At 46.0% G+C, this 25,528-nt stretch overlaps 2 protein-coding genes across 3 annotated transcripts in view; both read right to left on the bottom strand.

Annotated features, from left to right (window-relative positions):
* The window catches only part of LOC144172327 (putative 3-hydroxybutyryl-CoA dehydrogenase), a 37,135-nt gene extending 11,733 nt beyond the window's left edge, over window positions 1–25,402 (bottom strand). The window contains exons 1-2 of one of the 2 annotated variants that reach the window (XM_077701089.1): window positions 25,136–25,402; window positions 1,829–2,094 (exon numbers count right to left, since the gene is read on the bottom strand). In XM_077701089.1, coding sequence (XP_077557215.1) covers window positions 1,829–2,059 — 231 coding nt within the window. In that variant the 5' untranslated portion in view covers window positions 2,060–2,094; window positions 25,136–25,402. Of the gene's footprint in view, window positions 1–1,828; window positions 2,095–25,121 lie in introns of both variants that reach the window. The other variant, XM_077701088.1, reaches the window with a different exon arrangement.
* LOC144172373 (uncharacterized) lies at window positions 7,048–25,404 on the bottom strand. Its single transcript, XM_077701128.1, has 4 exons — window positions 25,384–25,404; window positions 16,222–16,606; window positions 15,380–15,567; window positions 7,048–14,015 (listed from the first exon to the last, which is right to left on the bottom strand). The coding sequence occupies exons 1-4, from the start codon at window positions 25,402–25,404 to the stop codon at window positions 13,866–13,868; spliced, it is 744 nt and encodes a 247-aa protein (XP_077557254.1). The 3' UTR covers window positions 7,048–13,865.
* Between the last annotated feature and the right edge of the window lie 124 nt (window positions 25,405–25,528).

Genomic DNA, 25,528 nt, shown 5'->3' on the forward strand with positions numbered 1-25,528 from the left:
ACACACAATGACAAGGTCTGACCTCATACGCCATGCATTATACTAAAAGTGAGGGGTGTGCACATATTTTAATTTAAACTTCAAATAGTTCGCAAACAATGTTTTCTGTTCGATCTGATTTTTTGTGCAGTTTCTACTGCAAAAAGTTTGGAATATTCAGAATTTTGAAATAATAGAGCAATAAAGGTTGCCTCTGCCACAGGACACGCACACCCTTAAAGAGGTCACAAAGACAAAGTACAGGTTGAATATACATAAAAAAAAACTGATTTGCTCCAATAACAACGACCATAATCATCAGCCCATTGTAGTCCACTGCAGGACAAAGGCTTTTCACATCGACTACTAACTGCCACCAATACCAATGATTCACAGCTGCTGACCAAAGCCACCACCAAGAAACATAACTGCACGATTGTAGTGGTGCCTCTAGTTTTGTTTCTCCATATCACTTGAATGCCAATGTACAGTTCAAACATTGATAACTGAACTCTTAGTTTTCCCTTTATTGTGTCACTGTTGACATGGTGTAGAGCAAAAATTGAAAGTTTTTTATTTATTTGGTTTTTTTTTTCAAGTTACAAGAGCAATTTCTGTGACTACAATAATATTGAGTGGGCTACAAAAGGCTCGTTCTTTCAAATTGAAGAAGGTTGCATATGTCCAGATGGCCCCTTTAATAAGCTTCAACGCAAAGTTATTTCCTAGGGTTGGCTTTCTTACACGGCTTCGGCGTCGTGTAAAAAAGCCTAACATGGGCAAGCCTTGTGCGAAACAAGTGTGAGCAAACTGTGGCGGAAATTAGGTCAAGTAGAACGCTACTTTAGCAAAACATACGAGTCGAAACTTCCTATCGATATAATGGCATGAGTAAGGAATCAAGAATCATTACTTGTTGGCTTGCACTAAGGTCATACTTACTAGCATGTCCTGCAAGGACCTCTTTTCAATAAATGGAGGGACTGCAGCCACTCAAATATACATCCTGTATTCGCAGCACACTCAGGGACCCGCATTTCTCCACAGCAGTGTATGACAAATTTTTGTTCCACTGCTTTTGTTAATCCCATTTTTTTATTTTTTGCAACATTTGCGTACCAAGCCCTGTTGTATCAAGACTGAAATGGGTTAATTCCTGACCAGCTGGGTTATCTATTGTTTTTGTAACTATGTTCTGGAAGCTCTATACACTCTAAAATAAAGATATTCATATCCAAAAACTTTTGATTCACAGTCAATTTTTACTATTATTAGACTTGTAGTTCCAAATTTGATAACATTGCACAACTCAACTAAAGATGCTTTGCCGCACATTGAAAATGATAATCCCACGAACTAGTGAACTAGAAGAAACGCTCAAAATTAATTAGTGCATGTAATAAAACATCCATGAAGCACCAGCATACCTGAAACAATGCTGTCTGGAGCAGTAGTCAGACTGTAAATCACACTCAACCAGAGAGAGTTGCACTCGAACATCATGTCATGACGCAGCACATGGAATGGCTGCATCTGTGCCTCAGCGAAACACAGCAGTGTCAGTAAACTGACACAAGTTTCAGCCAATGTCACCACCCACTACTGTTGCCATTAAGAAAGGCACCGAATGTTTCCTTTCCCACAAAAAGGAAAGGTGAGCTCACTGGTTCAAATTCATGGCCGAAAATTCTGCACACACCAAACAGGGACAACAACAAACAAAGAAGGCACAAAGACCATCACAGTTCGACATCCTCCAAGTTGGCCACTATACGGTTGGCCTCGTATAGTGCGCACAATCTCCCGTCCCGAAGACCCTCTTCCAAGAGAAGCGTGCCAAGTGACGCACCCTGAGGGCCTCCTCGAGGCGGCTGAGGCAGAAGACGGAGCCGAGGAATCCCGGCTGCCTCAGGAGGCCGCACTCGCGCAGCGCCTTGCGGTCCTCGGCCAGTCGGGGGGCCACTCGGTCCAGGGCCTCGGGCAGCGCATCGTGGACACGCACCTCGTGCCCTTGGGCCGCCAGCTCCCCCGCCACATTCACACCCAGGCCCCCACACCCAATCACGGCTACGCGCACCATGGACCCAGCACGACTGCTACTCTCGGGGATGATGGCTGCATGGAGAAAGGCACTCCGGTCAGATTATGGGGCTTAAAGGGGCTCACCTGATCACATTCTTAAGAAGACTTGCTAATTGATGACGTAGCTGTATTATACGCACACCGCATGTGGTAGATGTGTGGCCCACGTTTCCTTTACGGTCAAGGGGGACACTGGTCTTGAGGACCAAAAATTTAACAGAGAATCAATTTTCTGTAGTAATTTTATTTGCAGTCTACAGGTCCCGAAGAATGTACCTGCAAAATATTATAGCTGTATCATAAGTATTTATGAGGCTATCGCCCTTTGGTGTTGCCTAAATGACGATTTTCACCTATCTTTCCAAACTTCACGCCTTGTTTTCTCAGGACCACTTTTTTCCCCACTAGATTAACTGTCGGGTACAGTATCTAGGGATGTACTGATCAGATTTGTATCATTTTTGCAGCATTTGAAAGCTTAGGAACTGAACAGTGCAATAAAAGCACTAAAATCTAGAAGTTATTTTTGTTAGCATAGCTTTTCATGCAGTTTGTTTTTTGAAAACATTGGAAATTGATGAACATAAGTTTACTTTTTTTTCACAAGTTTACTGCAGTTGCAGAAACAATGTTAAAATTGCTGCTGGGGTATAGTTGCACTCTCTGATCCTTCTAGATAGAGGACAAAGGAATAAAAAGTATGCGAGTATTTCATGGGTAGATAATAAAAAAATTGCTAGAAATGGAATGGTATAACATGCCACACAACTCTGAGCTTACACCACCTAGATAAAAACAAACTGCATATTTGTGCTCAGGATGTTAAAATACACTGAATGTGTAAGTCTCAAGTACATAGGCTAAAAAATAACAAAAATGTCCTCAAGACCAGTGTCCCCCCTTAAAGGAGCCATGAAGACAAAATACAAGTTGGGTTTATTAGAAAGACTGCTTAGTCCCGATAACAATGATACCGACATCATCGCAATCTTCGAACAAATAACGGGGATATTAAAGAAAACGTGTGAAGCAGTCGCGACCCCCTAGCCAATTTCCCGCAACTTTTCTATGACGTCACGGAACCTTGTTTGTGCCATTGGCGGCCGCCTAACTAACCTGTCGCGACGACACATGACTGGATGTCTGTAATGGGGCCTCTAGTTCCATTTGACCGCATCATTTGAATGCTAACGTGCAGTTAACGCACTGAAAATTATATTTTATTGTTGGCCCGTATGACGTCATTCTTGCTCATAACACGTCACTGTGGCGCAAAATTTGAAAGTTTTTAAATACTGCTTGCTTTTTTTTTCGTTAGAAAAAACATCTTTTGTGGCTCTAATAGAACTGGGTGAGATACTGAATCCTAGTTCTTTCAAATTAAACGAAGTTGTATTTTCTCTTCATCGCTAGCCTTTAAAAAAAAGTTGACAAGAATTATTCTACTGATGCATGTTTGTGGGAAAACTTTGTTGTACTCCATGACCAACATCTTCAAGCGCAAACAAAAATTTAGACAAAACACGTGAAGGACAGGAACGAGCTAGCACCTGTTTTTGTTCTTCACGTCCTCTGTCCAAACTTTTGTTTGCGCTTAAAGGTGTTGATCATGGAGTACAACAGTGCTTGAACCCACGCGCTATTGCAAACTGGTCACTTCTGTGTGCGGTGGCTGCAATGCGTGCACAACCACACAGATGCCATTGTCCGAATTTAAAAAAGCAACACTGAACACTGAGAGCCTCTGCTGAGGTTTGCTGAGATATACATGTTCGGATATTGAAGTTGCCATTCAGAGGAAGAAACTCCGCCAATGTTAGGGGCCAACTCTAATGCACTAGTTGACTTGGTAGTTCAAAAATGTGGCATCCTGCGTAGGCAAGAAATTGCACCCAAAACGGCTGACAATGCAAAGAGCATTAAAGTAAAGCAATTGAGATGAAAAGAACAGTTGGTAAATTTGGGCGTGGATTGGAAGGGCTTCTGCATTGCAAAACAAGCAGGGATATCCTCAACATCACCACAGTTCAGTAACTCTACCCGACTATAAAGGTGGACCTAGATAATGAGCTGTGGCCTTCGACGTAGAAATGTGCGAAAGAAACATGTCTGCAGGCCTACTGCACGAGTCACTTGAGCATGCTAACTGCAGAAGTAGCCAGGTACTAAGTACGGTAATCTTCACTGAATGTCTTCCTCACTCAGCGATGTAAATGCGGGGGCTGATGTTAGGAGTGCCATCGTGTGGCATCCACTGAAAACTGCAACTGTATACGGCCCCAACAGATGGTGCAGGAGCAGCACGAAAACCGCATCATCATCATCATCGCGGGTATGTGCCTGGCTCACGTGTTTTGAGCTCTAAAGTTGCTAAAGTCGCCAACCAGTATCAGCAATTTGGCGCTTGTTGGCACGTCGTAAGGTTCAGCATTACGGCGCTGTTACATTAATCCTATATATGAGGTTATAAGAACGGCTATTGGCCAAGGCAGCCATTAGTAACGAATGCAATGATAATGACAGACAACTATCAGCGATTGGACGGTTAACGCGTACGCTTCGCTACCAACTTAGAGGTCCTTGTAATTTTACAACTCAATTATCGGGACTATCCAACCGCATGGTCTCGTACGTGTGCAGTACGCGACGCGTGAAATAAATTGCCCGGACGCTCAGACGCGAAAGAGAGAAAAGGAGGAGTGCGAGTGGGAAAGGCGAAGGGCGCTTGGCTTTTCCGCCGTTGTGCACACTCCCTGCGCTCTGGGACGCCCTGCCGGAGCCGCCGGAGCTGTGCCCTCTGCGCTAGCCTGTGCTCATGTTACGTGAAGTGTTTCAATCGGCATGTTGTATTTCGCTTTCTGCGACGGCCGCGCTGTGGATTGAACGCCTAATCATTCATATTCTAACGAAGTTACGAATGCTTCAACCGTGCCTGTGTTGGATTTCGCGTTCTCAACAGGTGTTTCCCGCCGCTTATGCACTTACGTGAAGCGGCAAGTGTTTGGATCAAGCCGGTCGTGGTTTGGGTCACGACAGCCGGTCGTGGTTTGGATACAGCGCTACCGCATCCGCTCCTCATGCTCTTACGTGAAGTGCTTCAACCGTGCCTCTGTGCGTGATTACGCGTTCTCAGGCGTTGCCCGCTGCTGTAGATTTCGAAGTGCCTCAACCGTTCGCCAATCGCCGTGTATATGAACCGGTTGTTTCTCGAGCGTGTATCTAGATCTACACCATTCACCCTGTGGTGATCGACCGCCACTGTAAAAGTTATAAAGTCAACCTTTAATTGTCAGGTGTTGCCCGCCGCTGTGGATTTCGAAGTGCCTCCTCAGCCGTTCGCAAATCGCCGCGTGGTTGGAACGGCTGTTTGTCAAACGTGGATCTGCACTGTTTACCCTACATGGAATCAGCTTAACCTTTGGCCCGAAAATTGCTTTTTGTGCCCTGATTGTTTCTGCGATAGTGCAGACCACGGGTGCAGACAACCGTGTTGCTTCAGATATATTTTTTTTCTAGCGTTCCGTGCTGACGAGACGGCAATTGGAACTCCCTAAAGTTTCATCAGGCGGAATGATATCTGGCCAGAGTCCTTCAGTGATTTACTATTGCTCACATGCGTTGCCTCCATCAGGCAGGATGACCTTTAATTGTGTTATTCAGTAAACCTTGGGTGTTGGGCTAGTTGGTATGAAGACATGAGGAAAAGCAGCGCGCTGAAGTTTAAAAGACGACCACAGAATAAAGGAGCAAATGAATCACACCAAGCGTTTCGTTTGTCCCTTTATTCTGTGGTCGTCTTGTAAACTTCAACGCTCTACGTTTCCTCATGTCTTCATTGTGGCCTTTGGTGTGTGCTTCCGTTGCTAAATGTGTTGTCCGGTGCTTAATCAAATTTCGCCCCCCGTTTTCTTTGGCTACAGCCACGGTAGCTATTGTTTTCACCTGTCGTGCAGTTCACATGGTGAGAGCAGAATTGCTTAAAAATGCTCACTTCTGGAAGCATATTTGGGAAACTGGTCATTATAATGCAATAGTCATCACATCAAAGGCTATGTGACAAACTTGCTAACACCCACGCTTTGCAATCGGTCTGCTGTACGCCGAATTTGTGCACGAGACACTCTTTTAAGAGTGAAGTGTACATGCATGTGTTGCTGCAGGCCAGCTAACAGTGCTGAACTGGCTGTAAAAGTTGGTCTGCCAGAAAAACCACAATTTTTCAAAGCCTTTTCTTTTATTCATCGAACTGGCTTTTTCTCTTTCGCTTTTTGGAAACATATCAGGGCACGTCACAAAGCGCCCAGAGCAAGCCAAGCCCGACTATTCAGTTGTTACCGCCTTCTTAAAAACTTTTCTGATTGCCCTTCACTTTTCAAAGTTACGTTCTGTCATTCTGTTACATTCTACCTAATGCTACCTTGGTGTGGCGGCGTACAGCAAAATAGGCCACCCAGCCCCATCTCTTTGCTGGCAGGGCATTATGACATCGGCAAAGCTTCCCTAGGAACGCCCGCAGTGGCACCACCTAGGAAAAGCTGCTACGCGAACATGCCTGCGCCATTGATCAAAGCATTTCACAGCCGTCTTGTTTCCTGCTGATTGTGCTCATAATCCCCTGCTGTCACTAGCTGCTTTATCTGTATGCGCTAAGTCACTAGCTAGGTACAGTACTACAGTCTCTAGTGCACCCACATGCATGCATTTTTGTGGCTGTGCTTGTAGGCAAGGCAAAACATTCTGATGAAATCGACACTGCAACAAAGTGTGGGATGAGGCATCATATTTTATGTTTGCTAGATGAGGTTTTTGTCTTTTAAGAAGCACAAGACCAGGAAAAGTTATTGCACACATTCATATCCCTGCATCAGTGTTTGCTTCAGAAGAACGCTTCGACTAGTTCCACCAGTCATGTCTTGACATCCGCAATTAGTAATGTCACAAGTTGTCGTGCAAAACAATATATGGGGCAGCCATGCCTGTTTTCACGCCACTTTGGGAATTTTCATGCACTAATAAAGTACTGCTGCTGCAAGTGGCATATTATTTGTATTCACAACACTGTAATTACTGATGCTGGCCAACTTGCTTTTGCACTTTAGTGTCTCTTTAGGCGTCTGTATTGTACCATAAATCCATTAGGTCCCTCCTGGGCAGATGTGCTGAACTATGCTCCTGTGCTATGTCGCTTTTGCATCCCAATATATTTACTTCCTCTTTCTCTCTTTTTAAGCATAGCAGCAACCTTTGAGGTGCAAAAAGTGTCGAAACATGAAAAAGTTCAGTGTAGTTCTTCGTGGTTGAAATGAGTGAGCTACATTCTGCGCATATTACACCTTGTGGCATTTCTGCTGCCCACAGGCCTGAAAGAAGGACACGACAAGTGCTTGACTTGCAACAAAGTTTATTTGTTTGCACCACAAAGATATGCAAGTACAAAACATCAAAAGCAAGAATCACAAGCAGGAGCCTGCGTCCTAGCCTTAAAAAGGTGGCATTATGCGAACCATAAAAACACAACTTCAGTCATATGCATACTCCTATCACTCAGTACATTCACATTAACAACTTCAGCAATTGTAGCAGCACCCACACAAACAAAGCACAGCAACATCTCTCACTAAGTGCATTGGCAAAAAAATTCACCTACACAGTCTGTACAGATGATTAACAAGCAAAGCTGTGACATACAGTTGCTGTTTTATGTGTGATGCGTGGCCTACCCATTGAGCTGTGCTTCACAGAGTAGCTTGCTGCATGTGCGCTCTGCTGCGAGAGACGCCTTAATGTTCCCTTTGATGTGGCACTCCCAAGTAGCACTGTGAGTAGGTGTGAGAGTGTAGCTGCGTCATCTATAAACCTATAAGCCAATCTCTGTCTTTGTCGAGAGTTCGACGGAATGCCATCTGGTCAGGTAAAGGCATTTGTATAAATGTTGCAACAAAATTGACGTTTCAGGATCCGTATGGATCCCTTGTTCATAATGGATTGATGGCTTAGCAGCAGGCTCCTAAGTAGCGTTGAGCGCATGACGTAATGTACGGGAGTACACATGGTTTAGAGTGCCAGATGATCTGTTGATTGTGTTGCTTGTTGTCTGAATTATTAGCGATTCAAGATTGAGCCTCGTTGCGATATTCTTTCCCGGTGACCACTACATAATTCAGTCACAAATCTCCCATCAAAGAGCGAGCAGCCAAAAAATTGGCACTGCGTGCATAACAAATTGGAAGAACTTCCGAGAAACCACCCCCGCTGATCGGATAACAGTCTCGAGGAATGGACTACCAAGCTCATTCAAGAGGCAAGAAAACACGCCAAGGAACTTTCCCTTACGCAGGATAACCCAGCCATCGATGCCTATCTCCTCCACCTCTGGGACGCCCGTAGAGGGCTAATCAGGCGGTGGAAAAAGAACAAGACGAACCGCAAGCTGAAGATCCGCATTGCGGAAATTACGGCAGAAGCTGAAGTGTACGCACGTGAGCTGAGCCAGCACAACTGGACGCAGTTCTGCAACAAGCTGCAAGGAACGCTGGGAACCCGCCGCACATGGTACCTGCTCCGTTCCCTTATGGGCCCCGGTGAATATAAGGCGGTCGCAGCAGACCAGCTTCGCCGATTAATCCACAATTACCCGGGCACAGAAGAAGACTTGTTGGACGAACTTATTAAGCAAGCCTTGGCGCCCCCACCTCATGTCCAACCCACCCAGGCACCTGACTACACAGGCGATCCGAATCCCAAAATGGATGAGCCGTTCTCCATTGCTGAAATCGAGGCGGCAGCGTACAACCTCACCCGAAACACCACTCCGGGTCGAGACAAAATCCCTAACAAATTATTGCGAAACCTCGACCATGCCGTCCTAGAAAATCTTCTAGTCTACATCAATGAGTGCTGGCTGGCGGGTTCCTTGCCCCCACAGTGGAAACACGCAGACGTCACTTTCATCCCCAAGCCCGGCAAACCCTTGAACTCCAAGAATCTGAGGCCTATTTCTCTGACCTCATGTGTCGGCAAATTGTTTGAACACCTGGTTTACAACCAGCTCTTGCCCCACGTTGAAGACAACGGCTACTTCCCTGACACGATGTACGGCTTCCGCCCACATCTGTCAACCCAAGACATACTACTTCGGCTTAAGGAGGAAGTGCTGGACGACTTTAATAGCCACAGCAAGCGGTCCATCTTGGCCCTTGACATTAAGGGGCATTCGACAACGTTTCTCACCAAGCCATCCTTCAAGGCCTCGCATCTACAAACTGTGGCGAGCGCACATTCCAATACTTTGTCTCCTTTCTAACCCAGCACACAGCAACAGTGGGCATCGGGCACCGTCGATCCGACGCATTTAAAACCCTGCCAAAGGGCACTCCGCAGGGGTTGGTAGTATCCCAAATACTATTCAACCTCATAATGAAAGACTTGCCACCCCTACTAAAAGCCATCCCGAATCTTCGCCACGCAATATACGCGGACGACCTAACGCTCTGGGTCCCCACTGGATCTCCGGGCAACCAGCAAGATGCACTTCAAGCAGCCATTCAGGTCACCCAACAATACCTGAAAGCCCGAGGACTCGATTGTGCCCCCGAAAAATCTGCCCTTCTAACCCTGTGCAAAAGGACATATAAGAAGCGTCCAGATCCCATACCAGATCCAGAACTTACCATTAATGAGCAACGCGTCCCCAATGTCCCACTCCTACGCATATTAGGCCTCACCATACCAAAAGATGGCTCAGGCACTCAGACTATCCTTCCCTTGCAACGGACTCTTGACCAGCTCATTCACCTCATCCGCAGGATCTCCCATCAGCGACTTGGGCTACAAGAAGCTGACAGCCTGCGCATCATTCACGCCCTCCTTATTAGCCAGGTTACGCCACCGTATTTGGCCCTGAAACCCGCAGAGAAAGAAAAGCTAAACATCGCCATACACCAGGCCTACGAGGCCGCCCTTGGACTGCCTCCAAAAATAGCAACAAGAAAACTTCTACAGCTCGGCATCCATAATACATGGGAGGAACTGGAAGAAGCTCATCGCATCTCCCATTCACGTGACTTAAGCTCACGCCAACCGGCAGGGCTACACTTACCTGGCTCGGCTACAGGCCTTCCCCAAAATGCGAACAGAGGCAACGCATCCCTCTAACCATCCGACAGTACATCACAATCGCACCCATTCCCAGAAATATGCACCCCATCTATAACAAGGCACGCCGAGAAGCCCGGATACGAGCCCTTAGAAAACGCTTCCCCAACTCTCCCTGTACTCGTTACACGGATGCCTCTCCATACCACCAACAACCGGAACATGCCGTGAGTGTCACCGAAGCCAACAGTGCAGAACTGACGGCCGCTACAGTACACACGACATCTATTGAGGCAGCAGAAGGACTTGCCATCGCTCTAGCCGCCACCACTGGAAACAACTACTTCACTATAATCCGCCTGCCGCAACTTCCTGCTAGGTCGAATAACACCCACGGCCTTAATAATTCTGCAAAGTGTGCACCAGCTCCCGGAAATGCACATCATCTGGACCCCCGGACATGAGTCCTTCGAGGGGAACGAGGCGGCACACGCCGCTGCCCGCATTCATACACACCGAGCCGTTTCTCAAGAAGGCGAAGTCACACAGCCCCTTCGCTCTCCCAAGCCCGCTACTCTGAATTCATACGCGGACATCCTCGCCCATTACCGCCACGAACGACGACGCTTCCCGCCACCACATCCCCATTTATCCAGAGCACAGGCGACTGCCTTTCCTCCATGCCATGTACCCCACCCTCTACTACTCAACGTGTAATTTCTGTCACCAACCAGGCACCCTGTACCACATGGTATGGGAGTGTCAGAAAACCCCATCTCTTACCCCAAATCCTCACCCAACGTACGAGCAGTGGGCGGACCAGCTGGCCAGCTCCGACCTCTCAGTCCAGCGTATCCTGGCGGAGAGGGCTAGGGCAGCCAGCGCGGACCAGGGCTTCCTGGACTACAGGAGGCCCCGCACCTGGTGGGCACCTGAAGCTCGTCTTAATAAAGTTTATCCACTCCACTCCATGGCTATGATGCGCGCGTGGTCCCACTCTATCTTGTGGCCCATCTTCTCGGCATGCTCTGCAAGTGCATTCGTCACGGTGTGGCCCTTGGTGACGTCATTTTTGTGCTGTTTAAGACGCCGGCAAAAATTTCCGCTTTCACCAATGTATACCGATTCGCAGTTGGCGCATGGGATTTTGTAGACCACACCAGGGAAACGTTGCCGAGGGAGGATCCTTTATGTTAAGCAAGTCACCCTTGAGCTTGCTTGCTTGCACATGCGCGATCTGCACACCACGTTTTCTGAAGACACGAGCAAGGGCTCCACTTCCAGGCAGTTCCTCCACAAGGACATGACATTAGTGTATCGCACGCCGTTCGATGTCACTGAGCTCTGCACCTTGCTACGGTTTTGCCTGTCTAACGCTTGCTTCTCGCACAAAAGCGAATTCTACAGGCAAGTTTTCGGTACCGCTATGGGAGCATCTATTTCAGTCACGACTGCAAATATTACAATGGAAGCAATTTAAAACAAGGCATTGGAATTATTTTAGCAGATACCCAAGGTGTTCCCGAGATACTTCGATGACTGCTTCTGCGGTAAGGTGTACATCAGACAAACCAGCCGATGCGTAAATGACCGCCTCAGGGAACATGATCTTTCCATGAAGAATGGCACCGGGTCGCATTTGCCTCATCACTACCGCGAGTGTGGCAAAGGATGCCTTCCGAGACTGACAGAGACAATCATTATCGGAAAGAGTCGTGACACCGTGGCGCAAGAACTGCGCGAAGCGTATTTTATCCAAAAAAAAAAAACAGTGCAGGCTGTATCAGTGAAGCATCGCTATCCCTGTTTTCGAAGGAGTACCGGATCCTAGACAACATGCGATAAAAAGGTGTGATTATTGTCTTCAGCTGTGGGTATTTTGTTTTTATAGTATCTTTTTCAGATCTATTATCCTTTGTGTATGTTTGTGCGTTTGTAGACAAGCTACTTATATCGCTGTCTTTCCTTGGAATAAATCAGTTGTTAGTAGCGCATCTGTCTCGTCGTTCTTCGTTTTTTCTGTCCTCGTTTGTAGCGCTCGATTTTCCTTAAGCAATGAACCAACTAGCCCAACAGCATAGTTTACTAAAAAAGCGGACCCTGATTTACAACGCTACTTGCCCGTACGATTTCGAAAAGGAGCTTTTGTTATAGCCGACGCTTCAGCTATCACGTCTCTCTCTTTGAAGGGAACAAACCGCACGCGGGCTGCGATCGATCACTATTTTTACCATACATTATGTGCAAACAGCTTCGTGAATATCAACCCAGTATTTTTTGCCTTGCTGCCCATCAGGAAACGAATTATAAAACGGATCTAAAACGATAAGCCAGCTTCCACAGCTAAATGATGCACTAAAGCACGAAAACATTTCCTATCTGCCACTGTTTTCTACTTTAACCAGAGACAGGTGCTGCTGAAAAAATTTTACTTTCAAATAAACTAAATCTAACACTCAAAGTAAATACTTCACTTGGGAATTGAACTTTTAAAAATCTAGTCTATTATTTAGGAGAGGAGAAGTTTCGTTAGTTTTCGCACTTGATGAAGACGACGGCCGATATTTGTGCTGATGTATTTGTTACTTAGAGAAAGGCTGATTTTGGCTCACTTAGCGAGTGAGGCAAAAGTCACACAAGCGTTTATAGCCGCGTGTACAACAACTCTATTTAGGTCGTCAAACTTTTGAAAAGGTCTAAAGGATAGAGGTGGCGTTGGGCCAGCCCAAATATGGCCCATATTGGACGTGGGATGCAAGCGGCCAAAAAGTTATAAAATATATTTTTTTTTCTGTGGTAAATGCAATAGGAATGACAAATGTAAGGCATGTGCTCATTTCGCGCTATTTTTATCTTTGAGTAAACATTTTATTTTTAAGTAAAAAGAGGTTTGCTAACACCAAGACATTCGCAAGCGCATGAATAGTTTGTAGGCTTCTCATCTTTCTTTCTTTTTTTTTCTTACATTGAAAAAAAAAAAAAAAATGGCGGATACGCCTGCCTATGCAGTTAGTTTAAACATGTGATGGTGACGGCGGTACAGCGCGCTGGTGTAGCAGAGAAACTTCGGGCGAGCACATCCCTGCACCTGGCGGAGCGCCCTGCAAGTCGCCGGAGAAATGCGAGCTTCACGGGACAGGTTCCCCAACCTCCGTCACAGGCAGCTCGGAACTTGTTTCGGCAACTCTCCACCAGGTGCAAACGTCGTCTGCATGGAGCTACTTTGAACGATGGTACCTAGTGTGCAGTGTGCTTGCGAAGCTCAGGATTTCGCCAAGGTGATTTTAAGAGCTTAGACTGCTTATTTGGACAAAAAAAAATTTGAGTGCAGTTGGCCTTTAATGCAGAGACATGTGCATTTAAAAATATTGGAGTTGATTTCCCGTGAGTTTTCGCTATTCATTTACGACTTGTAGTGCCATTCACACACCTCCGGAGAAAACATAACCCTAAATGAAGAGGCCCACACAAGGGGCACCCTATTAGGTGCCTTCTGTCCCTTCTGTAGTCCGAGAGCTTTGGCGTGCGGCACCCCATCTCTGACGCTGAGGTTCAGGGCGTGAGGACCGCTTGACCTTCTTGCTAGCCGAGCTCTTGGCCAGCAGGCACTCTACCTGGTCCCCGGTTGACCCCAGAGCGACGCCTGGCAATGCTTGTGGGCTGGACCTTGACGGTACAGCCGCACCTCCGGGCGCTGGTGAAGCCTGCCTTCATGGGCAGGCTCCTTCCTGGGGCTCCTTTCTGATCTTGTGCATCTGCCGCAGCAGCTGCTGAAGGGCAGTGGCATAATATGGGTTGCCAGCAGCTAGGGAAGGCTGGCGCCACCACTCCTCGTAGATCTTCTGCAGCTCCGCAGTGTCCTACGAAAAATTTGTTCAGGATATACCACAGATTTACTCAAAATTTGTTGCATCTCCTATCTTTACTATTGTCTTCTTTGCACTGCTGAAGTAATAAGGGTGTTCCGTAGTATTCAACTATGGGCCTACTGGGAAACCCATTAGGGCAGAAAAATGTTCACAGAACTCACCTTCCCCTGCCAAGCTTAGATAACCACTTTGGACCAGAGAATACTACGCAGGTATTTACAGATTAGTTTCACAAACATTAATGCATTCATTGAACTAAAATAAAACACAAGAAAAAGCTTTGTTTAGTGCCATGTTCAGTTACATAATAATGACTGATTGATTGATTGACTGCAAGGTACCGAAACTACACCTTGCTTATGAGGCGCGCTGTAGTGGAGACAGCTGGGGTTTAATTTTGGTCAGCTAGGAAGAGTTAACGTGCGCCGAAATCTCGACACACAGACTCTTTCGCTTTTCACTTCTATCAGGAAAATTGCTACCGCAGCCGGTATCGAACCCATGTCCTTGGGCTCAGCAGCACAACACCATAGTCACTTTAGTCTCACAGAACCCAAGCAACGCCTCTTCAAAATCCCAGGGTTCCTCAAAGCCTTACTTGAGAGCCCCTGACCTAGCGCTTTCGCAAGGCACCTTTTTATTCACAGGGCCTTAGTGGCATACAAGGACTATTCAGCGAAACACACAGAAAAAACATTAAGACCAGAATGTAAAATTTTACATCTCAAAAACTTGCACTGTGCAACTGACTATGTATCTAATGGTATGAGATTGGATCCTGGCAGAGTCTGTTTAACACTTTTTCTTTTAAGCTGGGCTGAAGACTGTCCCACCTGGTGGGGGCCCCTAACACCAGCACAGTGCTGTTTAATGAAAGTTTATTCCTCCTCCTCTTAGCACCCTCCCTATGTCAGAAAGGGCCTCGGAAGACATACGACAGCCAGCATACAAAATTTCACACTAGCTGTGACACATGAATACTACTTCATTCTTGCTCCCCTTTACATGCATTAGAAAAACTTGTTCGTCTTGCTTCTGCTATGATGCTACGCAGTCATGTTGGATTGCCTTAATTTTTGGAGTGTCTTTTTTGGCATCCTGTAGCCTTCTTCTACTTAGCTCCTGCAATTGTACCTTCGTAAAAATAAATTTTACTACAAGAGACCCCGGAAAAAATGCATGCACGTGGTTATAAAATAGGTAGCTCTGGCCAAAAGTGGAGTGTGTTGCTGAGAAACAGATCTTGTTCAGGTGTCTAGTTGCTACCTAGGTGTCCAGTAACTGGAGTAAGGGTCACAATTATTAGGCTTTGCTAAAATAAATGCACGACCACAAGCCACACCTCAACACCTCACGTTGGTGACTGCTTCCAGTTGAGCCCTGGGCCTCCAGCTGTGGCTCGGTATCCATAGGCAGCTGCTGCTGTTCAGGCTCTGCTGCCACCGGTTGGCCTTGCCCTGTGGGTGTGCTGGTGCTGGCTTCTTGGGAGTTGTCCTGTATTTGCTTTCCCAGTCAAGCTTCCTGAATGCCCCCTCCAGACATGCTGTAAACAGTTAGGAATAGTGAAAACTGACTGTGAATCAGATCAAATATTCTCAAATACGAATAGTAGAAACCAACCGCGAATTACATATATTCGAATGTAAATGGCAAAAGATTACTGCAAATGAATTATTTTCAAATGTGAATAGTAAAAATTCACTTCACATTGAATTTGATTCAAATTGCGCATTGCTCCCACGCCAGGCTGCTGTTAGCTGTGCCACGTATAAAGATGTATTATGAGCTGCACTGTTGTGGCGAATACCACACGCCCATTTATTCCTTCTAAGTGGAACAAAAATAGTAGAGCGAAGGTATGTACTGAGACATACGAACGTCTGGGCCATAATTTAAAAGTAGTTTTACAAGCACAGGCTTTCAGTCAGGCTGTGCCATCTTCATTAGGACAGGTGCATCAGACAAGTCTAGTTAAGTGCGCCGTGGCTGTGCATGTGCTCATCGCTGCCTTTCTCCCGAATTAGAAAATTCAACACTGCAGAACAGAGTTTCTGCGATAGCTTTCCGTCTACACTGCATGATAGCTTGCTTGAAGCTGAAAATTAAACTGAGAGAGATACCATGTTTGCATAAACGTTGGCACAGGTCACATAAAAGTAGCAATATATGGAGTGTGCTGGGGTACATAGCTACTTACAATGTTCAACGTGATTTGGTGCTCTTCTGTCCAGCTTAGTGAGGGGGCTCACTCCTTCGTCGCCATACTGCCCTCTCCGCCACCCGCAGAACCAGTGGTAGACGGTGCTGACTGGGGGATTTACAGCGCTGCTAGCGAGCAGGCCCTCACCGTCCTCCTGCCTTGCCAGCTTCGTTTTATGAGGAGCTAGTGCGGCTGCTGGGGTCGTATCATCTTGAAAGTAGCGGAAGAATGCGGCACTTTTGTCCGATGTGGGTTTTAGAAGGCGAAGCCCATTGGCGCAGTCGAGCCCGTGGTTGAGCACCTCATGCAGCTTGATGACAGCAGTCGGCGAGACTGGCCAGTTGAGGAATGGGTCGTTCTGCTGAGTTGCTTTTGTGACTTCCTAATTTTGACATCTACAAATGCTTAGCAGTAGTAGAATGCTTTCCGGCAGTTTCGTTCAAGCTTCTGTGCTGACACCTTCACTCCTTGTGGAACACAAACCTGTAAAAAGAGAATATCACAAATTATCTCAATTCTCAAAATATTATTTAAAGCTTGATATACAATGACTAACCTGCAATATATTTTTTTACTTAAATTACAATTTTATGAAACACAAACGTGTTAAACGGTAATATTATGAATTATTTTAGTTGTGAGAATATTATTGAGAACCAGATATGCAATCTGTAACCTGCAAATGTTTTTTTTACTTCAATTACCCACTTCATCTGACAAGTTTCACAATCAGACAACTAAGAAATGCTGAAGTTCCAAGGTGATGCGCATACTGTATTAAAGATGTGCCTCCAAGTCATGTTCTGATCTACTTCGCGGAATAAGAAATTGTACAGGTTTAGCACTCGCCTTTCACTTAATTTTCCCATGTATGAAAAATGGCGTTTTAGGAAAATTTGTGTTGGTACCAAGCAAAAAAAAAAAAACTTGCTCAATCGCTCACGAAATCGAAGCGGAACAGTTGCATGTTATGCTCTTGCATATAACACAATTCTCTCCAAAATAGGACAATTATATGCTTCCCACATTTCGGTTACATTTAAATCCACTGAACACGTAATAACACGACACGTTTAAAGCCTCTTTTAAAGCATTTTCAGTTGGTCTTTTTTTCCTCCTCAGCAAGGGGTGCCCCTTTATAGACCGAAGGGGGCAGGAGATAATTGGCTAAAAATCATTCATCTGTGAAAATGTTAAAAGCATGACACACATGCTTGACTCTTTTTGCTCGGACCATACTATAAGCGTTATTTGTTTGTGAATTAGAATTAATTACATCACACATTATTCTGATATTGTTTAATCTTACGTATGGAAAAATAAATTAATTTGAACATGAAGTGAAATGCGGATTGTTTTTGCACGGGTGCTTCAAATCGTGGTCAAAAAATCCCAGCCCAACTCAATGTAATGTAATTTAAACTATATGTTCTTTCACCTCGGCCAAGAGAACATACAACGAAGTTCAGCTGTTCTTCCCTTTGAAATTGAGCGTGAAAGACAGCGGCATCGATGATTGACCCGTGGCGTTGTTCAGCGTGACGGAAGCAAGTGTGATCAGTAGTAACCAGATTTTTAAGCCACCGCTACTGTAATAAATGCGTAGCAAAAAAAAAAAAAAAAAAAAAAAACTCGCTGGTGTAGCTTCGCAACTGCAACTGCAACTGATCAGTCTGTCTTGATTTTACCAGGTCGGGTAGGGGGGTGATTTGGCAACGCCTCCGAGGACCTTGCCACAATAAATAAAGACACTGCCGAAGAGCATCTATGGTACCTCGTTGGGTTGGGGGCTCCCAGTCGACGATCCACGACGCACGGTTGCCTCGCCGTAGTAGTCAGCCATGCGTACGCATCCCCGCACGAAGCACGTCCACGTTATCGACGCTGGCTTTGCAGTCTAACTAGAAAGGTTGGTCGCGCCCGCGCATGTCACAACGGCTGAAGAAATTAACTGCTACTTCGCCGTCGAACTAGAAAAAAACCGTAAAATTGCAGCAAACTCTACGCCACTGATGCTGCTGGTGCCGTGAACGAGCCCTAAACAAGAGCAGAGGAGTGCGGAGTACGTTTACTGCTTTGTTCGCACGCCGGCAGAACCAGCCTAAACATCAAATAGCAGGGAAGGAGTGCGGAGTACGTTTGGTGCTTTGTTCGAACTTCGCACACCGCAACGTTTTTATGGCGCAAGGTTTGTTTTGCATTCGACAGGTGGCGCACCGCAAACGCGCAATTTTTAAATTGTAAGCCGCGGCATTCGCGCTCACGTCTTCGGCTACGGATGAGATTTCTTTTTCTTGGAATGCATTTTTAGCATTTCTGCGCGTACTGTAGCACGATATCACGTTACTGTGATCGCCTACAGCATCAGCAACCATGCTTAAAATAAGACATATTCCCGCTGCATTTTTTATTCAGTGACAAAAAAGTAAATTCTCAACAAGAAAAGTGGGGGGAGTGTTCGTTATGAGAGTAAATACAGTAGCTCTCATTTTAAGCACAAAAAACTACACTGAACTTTTTCATGTTTCGACACTTTTTGCACCTCAAAGGTTGCTGCTATGCTTAAAAAGAGAGAAAGAGGAAGTAAATCTACTGGGATGCACAAGCGACATAGCACAGGAGCATAGTTCAGTACATCTGCCCAGGAGGGACCTAATGGTTTTACGGTACACTATAGACGCCTAAAGAGACACTAAAGTGCAAAAGCATGTTGGCCAGCATCGGTAATTGCAGTGTTGTGAATACAAATAATATGCGACTTGCAGCAGCAGTACTTTATTAGTGCATGAAAATTCGCAAAGCGTCCTGAAAACAGGCACGGCTGCCCTGTACATTGTTCTGCAGACACCTTGTGGCATCACTGATTGCGAATGGCAAGACAAGACTGGTGGAACTAGTCGAAGTGTTCTTCTGAAGCAAACACTGATGCAGGGTTATGCAAGTTTAAAATGAGTGTGTGCACGTATGCAAGTTTAAAATGAGTGTGTGCAAGAACTTTTCCTGGTTATGAGCATTTTAAAAGACACAAACATCAGCCAGTAAACATAAAATATGATGCCTCATCCCAGGCTTTCTTGCAATGTCGATTTCGTGGGAATGTTTTGCCTCGCCTAGAAACACAGCCACAAAAATACATGCATGTGGGTGCACTAGAGACTGTAGTACTGTACCTAGCTAGTGACATACAGATAAAGCAGCCAGTGGAAACAGGAAAATTAGCACAATCAACACGAAGCAGGACGGCTTTCAAATGCTTTGATCAATGGCGCATGCATATTCAGCAGCTTTTCCTAGGTGAGTAGCGCCTGCAGGCGTTTCTGGGGAAACATGGTCAAGTAGCGCGGTAAAGACGGGACAAAAGTAGAGACCACACAGGACTAGCGCTAGATATACAGGAAGGGCGCATGCGTGAACATGCTCAAAGCACAAAGAAAAAATACAAGGTCAAGTGGTGCATTTTGTTACGCGCGTGGCAAGTTCGCATCCAGATAATCTATTTCTTTTTTTGATGAACTAATAGATGCCGTGCTTACACACTTTTCACCGGCTTTCATGATGCACCACGCTTCAAACAATTCACGGCTGGCTTGGTCCTTAAAACAGCACAATGTTACTGTCTTCTCGTAAATTGGAACACAGTGTGGAACGCACCGGCAGCGGCGGCAATGGTCAGCTAAATGGCCCCCCGCAGCGAGCGCTTGAACAGCTGTACGGTGCTCCCAGAGCCTGTCATTTATGCACCTACCAGTCTGCCCAATATAGCATTTTCCACCAGATAGAGGCACTTCGTATACAACACCTTGCTTGCAACCAACAAACAGCGTGGCATGCCTCTTCTTCGGTTACCCTTCTTCTCGCCATTCACAGCAGAGCACATTCGTGCTAGTTTTTCTGGGGCGGAGAACACAACGTCGGCACCACATTTCCCCGCCACCTTTTTAAGGCGGTTGGAGAAATTGTGCACGTAAGGGACGACTACAGGCCTCCTTTCTTTGCGAGGTTCATCTCGCCCTTGACGCCGTGCCCCTGACTTGACGTCACGCAATTCGCCCCGAGCGCGAACACAGTCGGCCCCTGGCGGCGGTGGGACGAACCGCTCCTAGTGTGGATGGCGCTCTCGCGTCGTCTGCTTTTTCACGTTGCGTGCGGCGCAAGACGCGTGCTGCACACGACAAAACAACCAATATGTGTGCTCGTTGGGCAGTAAGCAATGGCATAGTAACCTTTGCGTGCTCGTTTCCTCTAGAAACGCAACAATCAGCGGCCGTTGCGGGTTAATGCGCTGGTTTAATTCCACGAAACATCTTCGCTGTGGTCACCGCTTGAGTGTGAAACGTGTTATAAACATTGCTTCCACACATTTCACTTTTCTTATTGTTGAGTGCAGTCATCTGCCGTTTCGAGAACGTCGAAGGGTGCTTTTTGAAGGTGGCGTGGCGATTATTTAAAGGATAAAAGTTTAGTACGCGAAACGGGTAAGAAGCGACAAGACCTGTGCATACGCGTGCAAATTCCACACCCTTGTAAAATTGTGCTGTGTCCTTATAGAAAGAAACAAACAAAAACATTTACACTGCACACGACCCGTGCGCTATCGCCCATACATTACCGGACACGTATTTTACACCCGCAAGCGCCTGTGTGATCGTGTCCTTCCCGTACCTTTTCTAAAATAAATACCATTTTTGGACAGTCGTTGGTTATACTCAGGAGGAGGAATAAGCATTTATTCAACTGTATCAATTTGCTAATTTTACGTATTATTTAAATACGTTTCTATGGATGCGCAAGAGTATTTAGGGGGAATGTTTCAGTAAAATTAAGCAGTTGTGAGTTTGCGTCAGTCATGTGGCATTTTGTGTGTCATTTTCATATATATCCTTTTCAAATCCGACATGAATCACCTTGTCCAGAAACATGTCTCACTCAGCATAACCAGATGCCTAATTTGGTCACGTCTTAACCTCTTAAGGTGGACCTAAGTTTAAAGAAAGAGGAGAAAACTCGTAATATATAATGCACGTTGTTGCCCACATGTGTGTGGGGTGTGTGCCATGACTCGCTGTTTTTTTTTTTTTTTTTTCCCACAATGCTTGCTTTCAATACAATTTTGAAAAAGGCGTCCCACAATTCCTGGACAATCTCGGACCAAAGGGGGGTTAATCATTTTGGAAAATACCTGTGCTGCTTTTTCACCGCTACAGAACACGACGCCTAGTGTAGTTTCGATTGTAAATAATACTTATAACCATAGTTTGGCTTTTCGCGCGCGTTACATGCGTTCTCTTCTCGGTGCTCTTGCAACGTTGGCAGGACCCCCCCCCTCACCCTTCCCAAAAAAAATGAAATGCGCAGAATTTCATTTTTTAAACAATCCTCAAGAATTAAATGCCAAGACAAAGGCGATATTCAGTTTACAAAACAAAGTAGTTACCGGGAACCCGTTACGCTGATTTGCAACGAGAAATAAAAAGGAAATGTTTTACTACATCTGCAACAGCACAACTTCATTTATTGCCGTCTTTAGGGTTCGTAAGCGACCTTATACGCAAGAATGCAAACACATCTCGCTGTTGCAGGCACCTGTTAGATTTTAAAAGGAACGCAAATCGTCAACAGAGCAGCCGTCACAGAAAATTTGTGTTCACTGTGAGGTCCCAGAAGCTTTGCACACTGTAAGCCTGCTTGTCACTTTGCGAAAACCGAGCTAAACATGAGATGTTGATTGTACTGCGTGCGTTGATAATTCAATTCGGAAGTTCACTTGCGACGAAAGCCGTAAATAAGTGATCCGAAACCGTTATTCATCAAACCTTCCTTCACAGTCACTAAAATTTCATTTAAAAGACCCGTTAGAGCGGTTACATTTATATCTCTGCGCTGATCAAAATTCTGTAATTTTATGTTGCTTTTTGAACACACAAAAAATATCGTAAGCTCTTAGAAGGAATTTCGGGGCAGTTAAGTAGTGTTACCATTTCAGAGCATCCCCCAAATGCAAGAATGCGTCATGCTACCAGTGAAAGCGATTGAGATTGCCGTTGTAAACTGAATTTCAGAGATCGAGGCTTCCTGATTTGTTTCTATTTATGCTTTTATTGAAGGCTCAAAGCCATAGTCTGGAAAGATCGAGCTTGCTACGAGCCACAGCGTACAAGTTCATTGTCACAATTACGGCCATTCTGAGATTCCCGATGAGTCGTCACGTTTTTTGGCGTAATAATGAAAACTGACTGCCACTTCCATGCTATACATTGAACGTTGTGTAACCGAACTATAGCATACCACTCTTGTTTGCACCTGTCGTGCGCACATACGGCGAGAAAAAGGCACGAAGCGCGCCCACAGTATGCATTCTTACGGGCCGCTCAGCGGAGCATCCACACTAGCAGCGCGACGCTGTCGCCACCTACATGTCGAGCTCGCGGCGAATAGGCTTTCAACCACTGCTGCTATTACTTCCCGAGGGAAGCCGGCATCTTTCAAATGTGCAACTTGGTGCTGAACACTATCGGCGACTTGGTGCTGACAAGACTTCTCGAGGGCACCGCGAAGACAGCTAACGCCAATACCCCTTTTCACTATCTTCGAATGCGCTGAACGATAATCCAAAATTGCCTTTTTTGACCGTGGCTGATACGCCCAACACACGCGTGTTCCACAGAAATTAAAACACACATCGAGGAACTGCAAGGACCCATCATTTGGTAATTCATGAGTGAATTCCAAGCCGTCAGAGCACTCCAGAAATGTTTTCTTAACTGTCTTGACTAAAAGGTTTACTTCTTCTGGCTTCACCGACCTAGTAACAATCATGTAATCATCGACATATCTAAATATCTTTGCTGTCTTAGCCGTGTCAATATATGCCTCAATGCTGCAGCGCCAGACAAACGTCTTCAAATTTTCCTTCTTCCCACACACCATATCCGACTGGAATAATCTGCCTGTATCTGTTGTCTGCAGCATTGATGGGATTGAACATATTGAAAATTGAGACAGTATGTTTTTACAAGTTACTATATTTTACCCTGTGTTGTCGGTTTGTTTATATTTGAGTGAGTGATTCCTGCTTGGGTCCTGTGTGGGGCCTGCAGTATGTCATAAATAAATAAATAAATAAGCTGGTCCGCAGCAACACATGCAATGTACACTTTACTCTTAAGCCAAATACAGCCACCATAGCACATTGTTTTCAACCTGTTTTGCAATTCACACAGTGAGAGCAGAACTGCTTAAATATGCTCCTTCTGGAAGCGTCTTTTGGGAAACTGGTCATTAGGAATGCAATAGTCATCACTTCAAAGGCTCTGTGACAAGCTTAATAACACCCACGCTTTGCAATTGGTCAGCTGTACACTGAATGTGCACACCAGACACTTTCCTAAGCGGTCGCCAGCGACAAAGAAAAAGGGGGGTGGGGGGTCACACGAGATTTGAACCCTGGAACAACACATTTAGCAACGGAAGCGCACACCAAAGGGTCATCCTGTCTGACTGAGGAAATCGTCCGAGCAGTAGTAAATCATTGAAGGACTCAGGCTAGTTATCATTGCGCCTGCCGAAACTTTAGCGAGTTACAACTGCCGTTTCGTCAGCACGGAACGCTAGTGAAGAAACAAAAAAGAACGAAAGCAACATGGTCGTTTGCGCTATCACAGAAAAACATCGGGGCACAAAATGCAATTTCCGGGCCAAAGGTTGAGCCGATCACATGTAGGGTGAACGGTAGATCTACGTTTGAGAAACAGCCGCTCCAACTACGCGGCGACTGGCGAACGGTTGAGGCACTTCGAAATCTACAGCGCCGGCCAACACCCGAGAACGCGAAATCACGCACAGAGGCACGGTTGAAGCACTTCACGTAAGAGCATGAGGAGAGGATACAGTAGAGCGCACACCCGCACACTGCGTATCCAAACAGTTGCCGCTTCACGTAAGAGAACGCGAAATATCCAACACAGGCACGGTTGAAGCACTCGTAACTTCGCTAGAATACGAAGGATTAAGCGTTAAATCCAAAGCGCGGCCGTCGCAGAGAGCGAAATAAAACACGCCGATTGATACACTTGTCGCTTCACGGAAGTGCCCGAGCAGAGGCTAGCGCAGAGCGCACACTTCTCCGGCAATATTCAACGCCGGCAGGGCGGTCCCAGAGCGCGGGGAGTGTGCACAACGGCGGAAAAGCCAAGCGCCCTTCGCCTTTCCCACTCGCACTCCTCCTTTTCTCTCTTTCGCGTCTGAGCGTCCGGGCAATTTATTTCACGCGTACGCGACACCAAAAGTCTTCAAATTCAACAGCCGCCCTCAACTTACACCCCCCCCAATCCTACCTGTTCTGTGAACCCCCCCTCCCCGCTCGGGCTAACATCTCTCTCGGGGGCGTGATTTAAAACCCTTTGCGATAAGACGGCTTCGTTGGAGCCATCAACTTTGTGTTACATGTACCAGAGAGAACCAATTTTGCTAGATTAAAATCACAGATGCAGCAGTGAAGGTTCGTGTCACGACTTCTGGAAAGCACTGAACGTACCGCGCAGCTGTTCAGTACGGACGTTCAACTTCGCATTGGCCACGATACACGCAGCGATTACTCCCACCGGTCGCAAAAAACATACGCATAAGGAGAATCGTACGCTGATACTCAAAAAAAGTGTGCGGCATTAAGAGCTACTAATGATCTTGCAGCTGACGAAACATCTTAAGGAAATGAGCGCCACAACATGTATACGCGTGTTGCGCACGTACACCGCCGGATTCACCATAAGAAAACCACTGACGCGTGACCACAGCTGCAGATTATGGCTACACTCGATTGTACTAGCACGACTCAAGCCGGCAAAGAGCGCTTGATTACTTCATACATCTACGAAATCCGTTATTTACTATCCACTCACAGAAGAAGGCGCACCGATTCTCCAGGTGGACGACAATTGACGGCCCCGCCGGCAACAAGGGGAATCACCGTCAGCACATTTCTCCGACTCCTCTCAGAGCACGCAGGCTACGCATCCGCAGCTCGCAAAACAACGGAACACTACGCGATTCTTTCGAACTCAACGACTACATCGGCTGTCGCGACTGGCTGGCGCGCCCTGCCTGCCCTACTTTCGCCACTTTCGCTGCTTTTTCTCGCCCCCACAATACGAGTTTCCAAACCAAATAGCCCGCTGTTGTCATGGCAACAAGAAACTAAAAAAATAAGCATAAAGATACATTTGACAGACTTAACCAGTTTAAAGGCAAATTATTAACTTATTAAAGTTGATTCGTCTTCGATAGGCACTTACCATTGCTAATCTCA

Source organism: Haemaphysalis longicornis, unplaced genomic scaffold (assembly GCF_048455015.1).
Source record: "Haemaphysalis longicornis isolate Haplotype H1 unplaced genomic scaffold, Haemaphysalis longicornis Haplotype H1 scaffold_20, whole genome shotgun sequence".
Lineage (NCBI taxonomy): Eukaryota > Metazoa > Arthropoda > Arachnida > Ixodida > Ixodidae > Haemaphysalis > Haemaphysalis longicornis.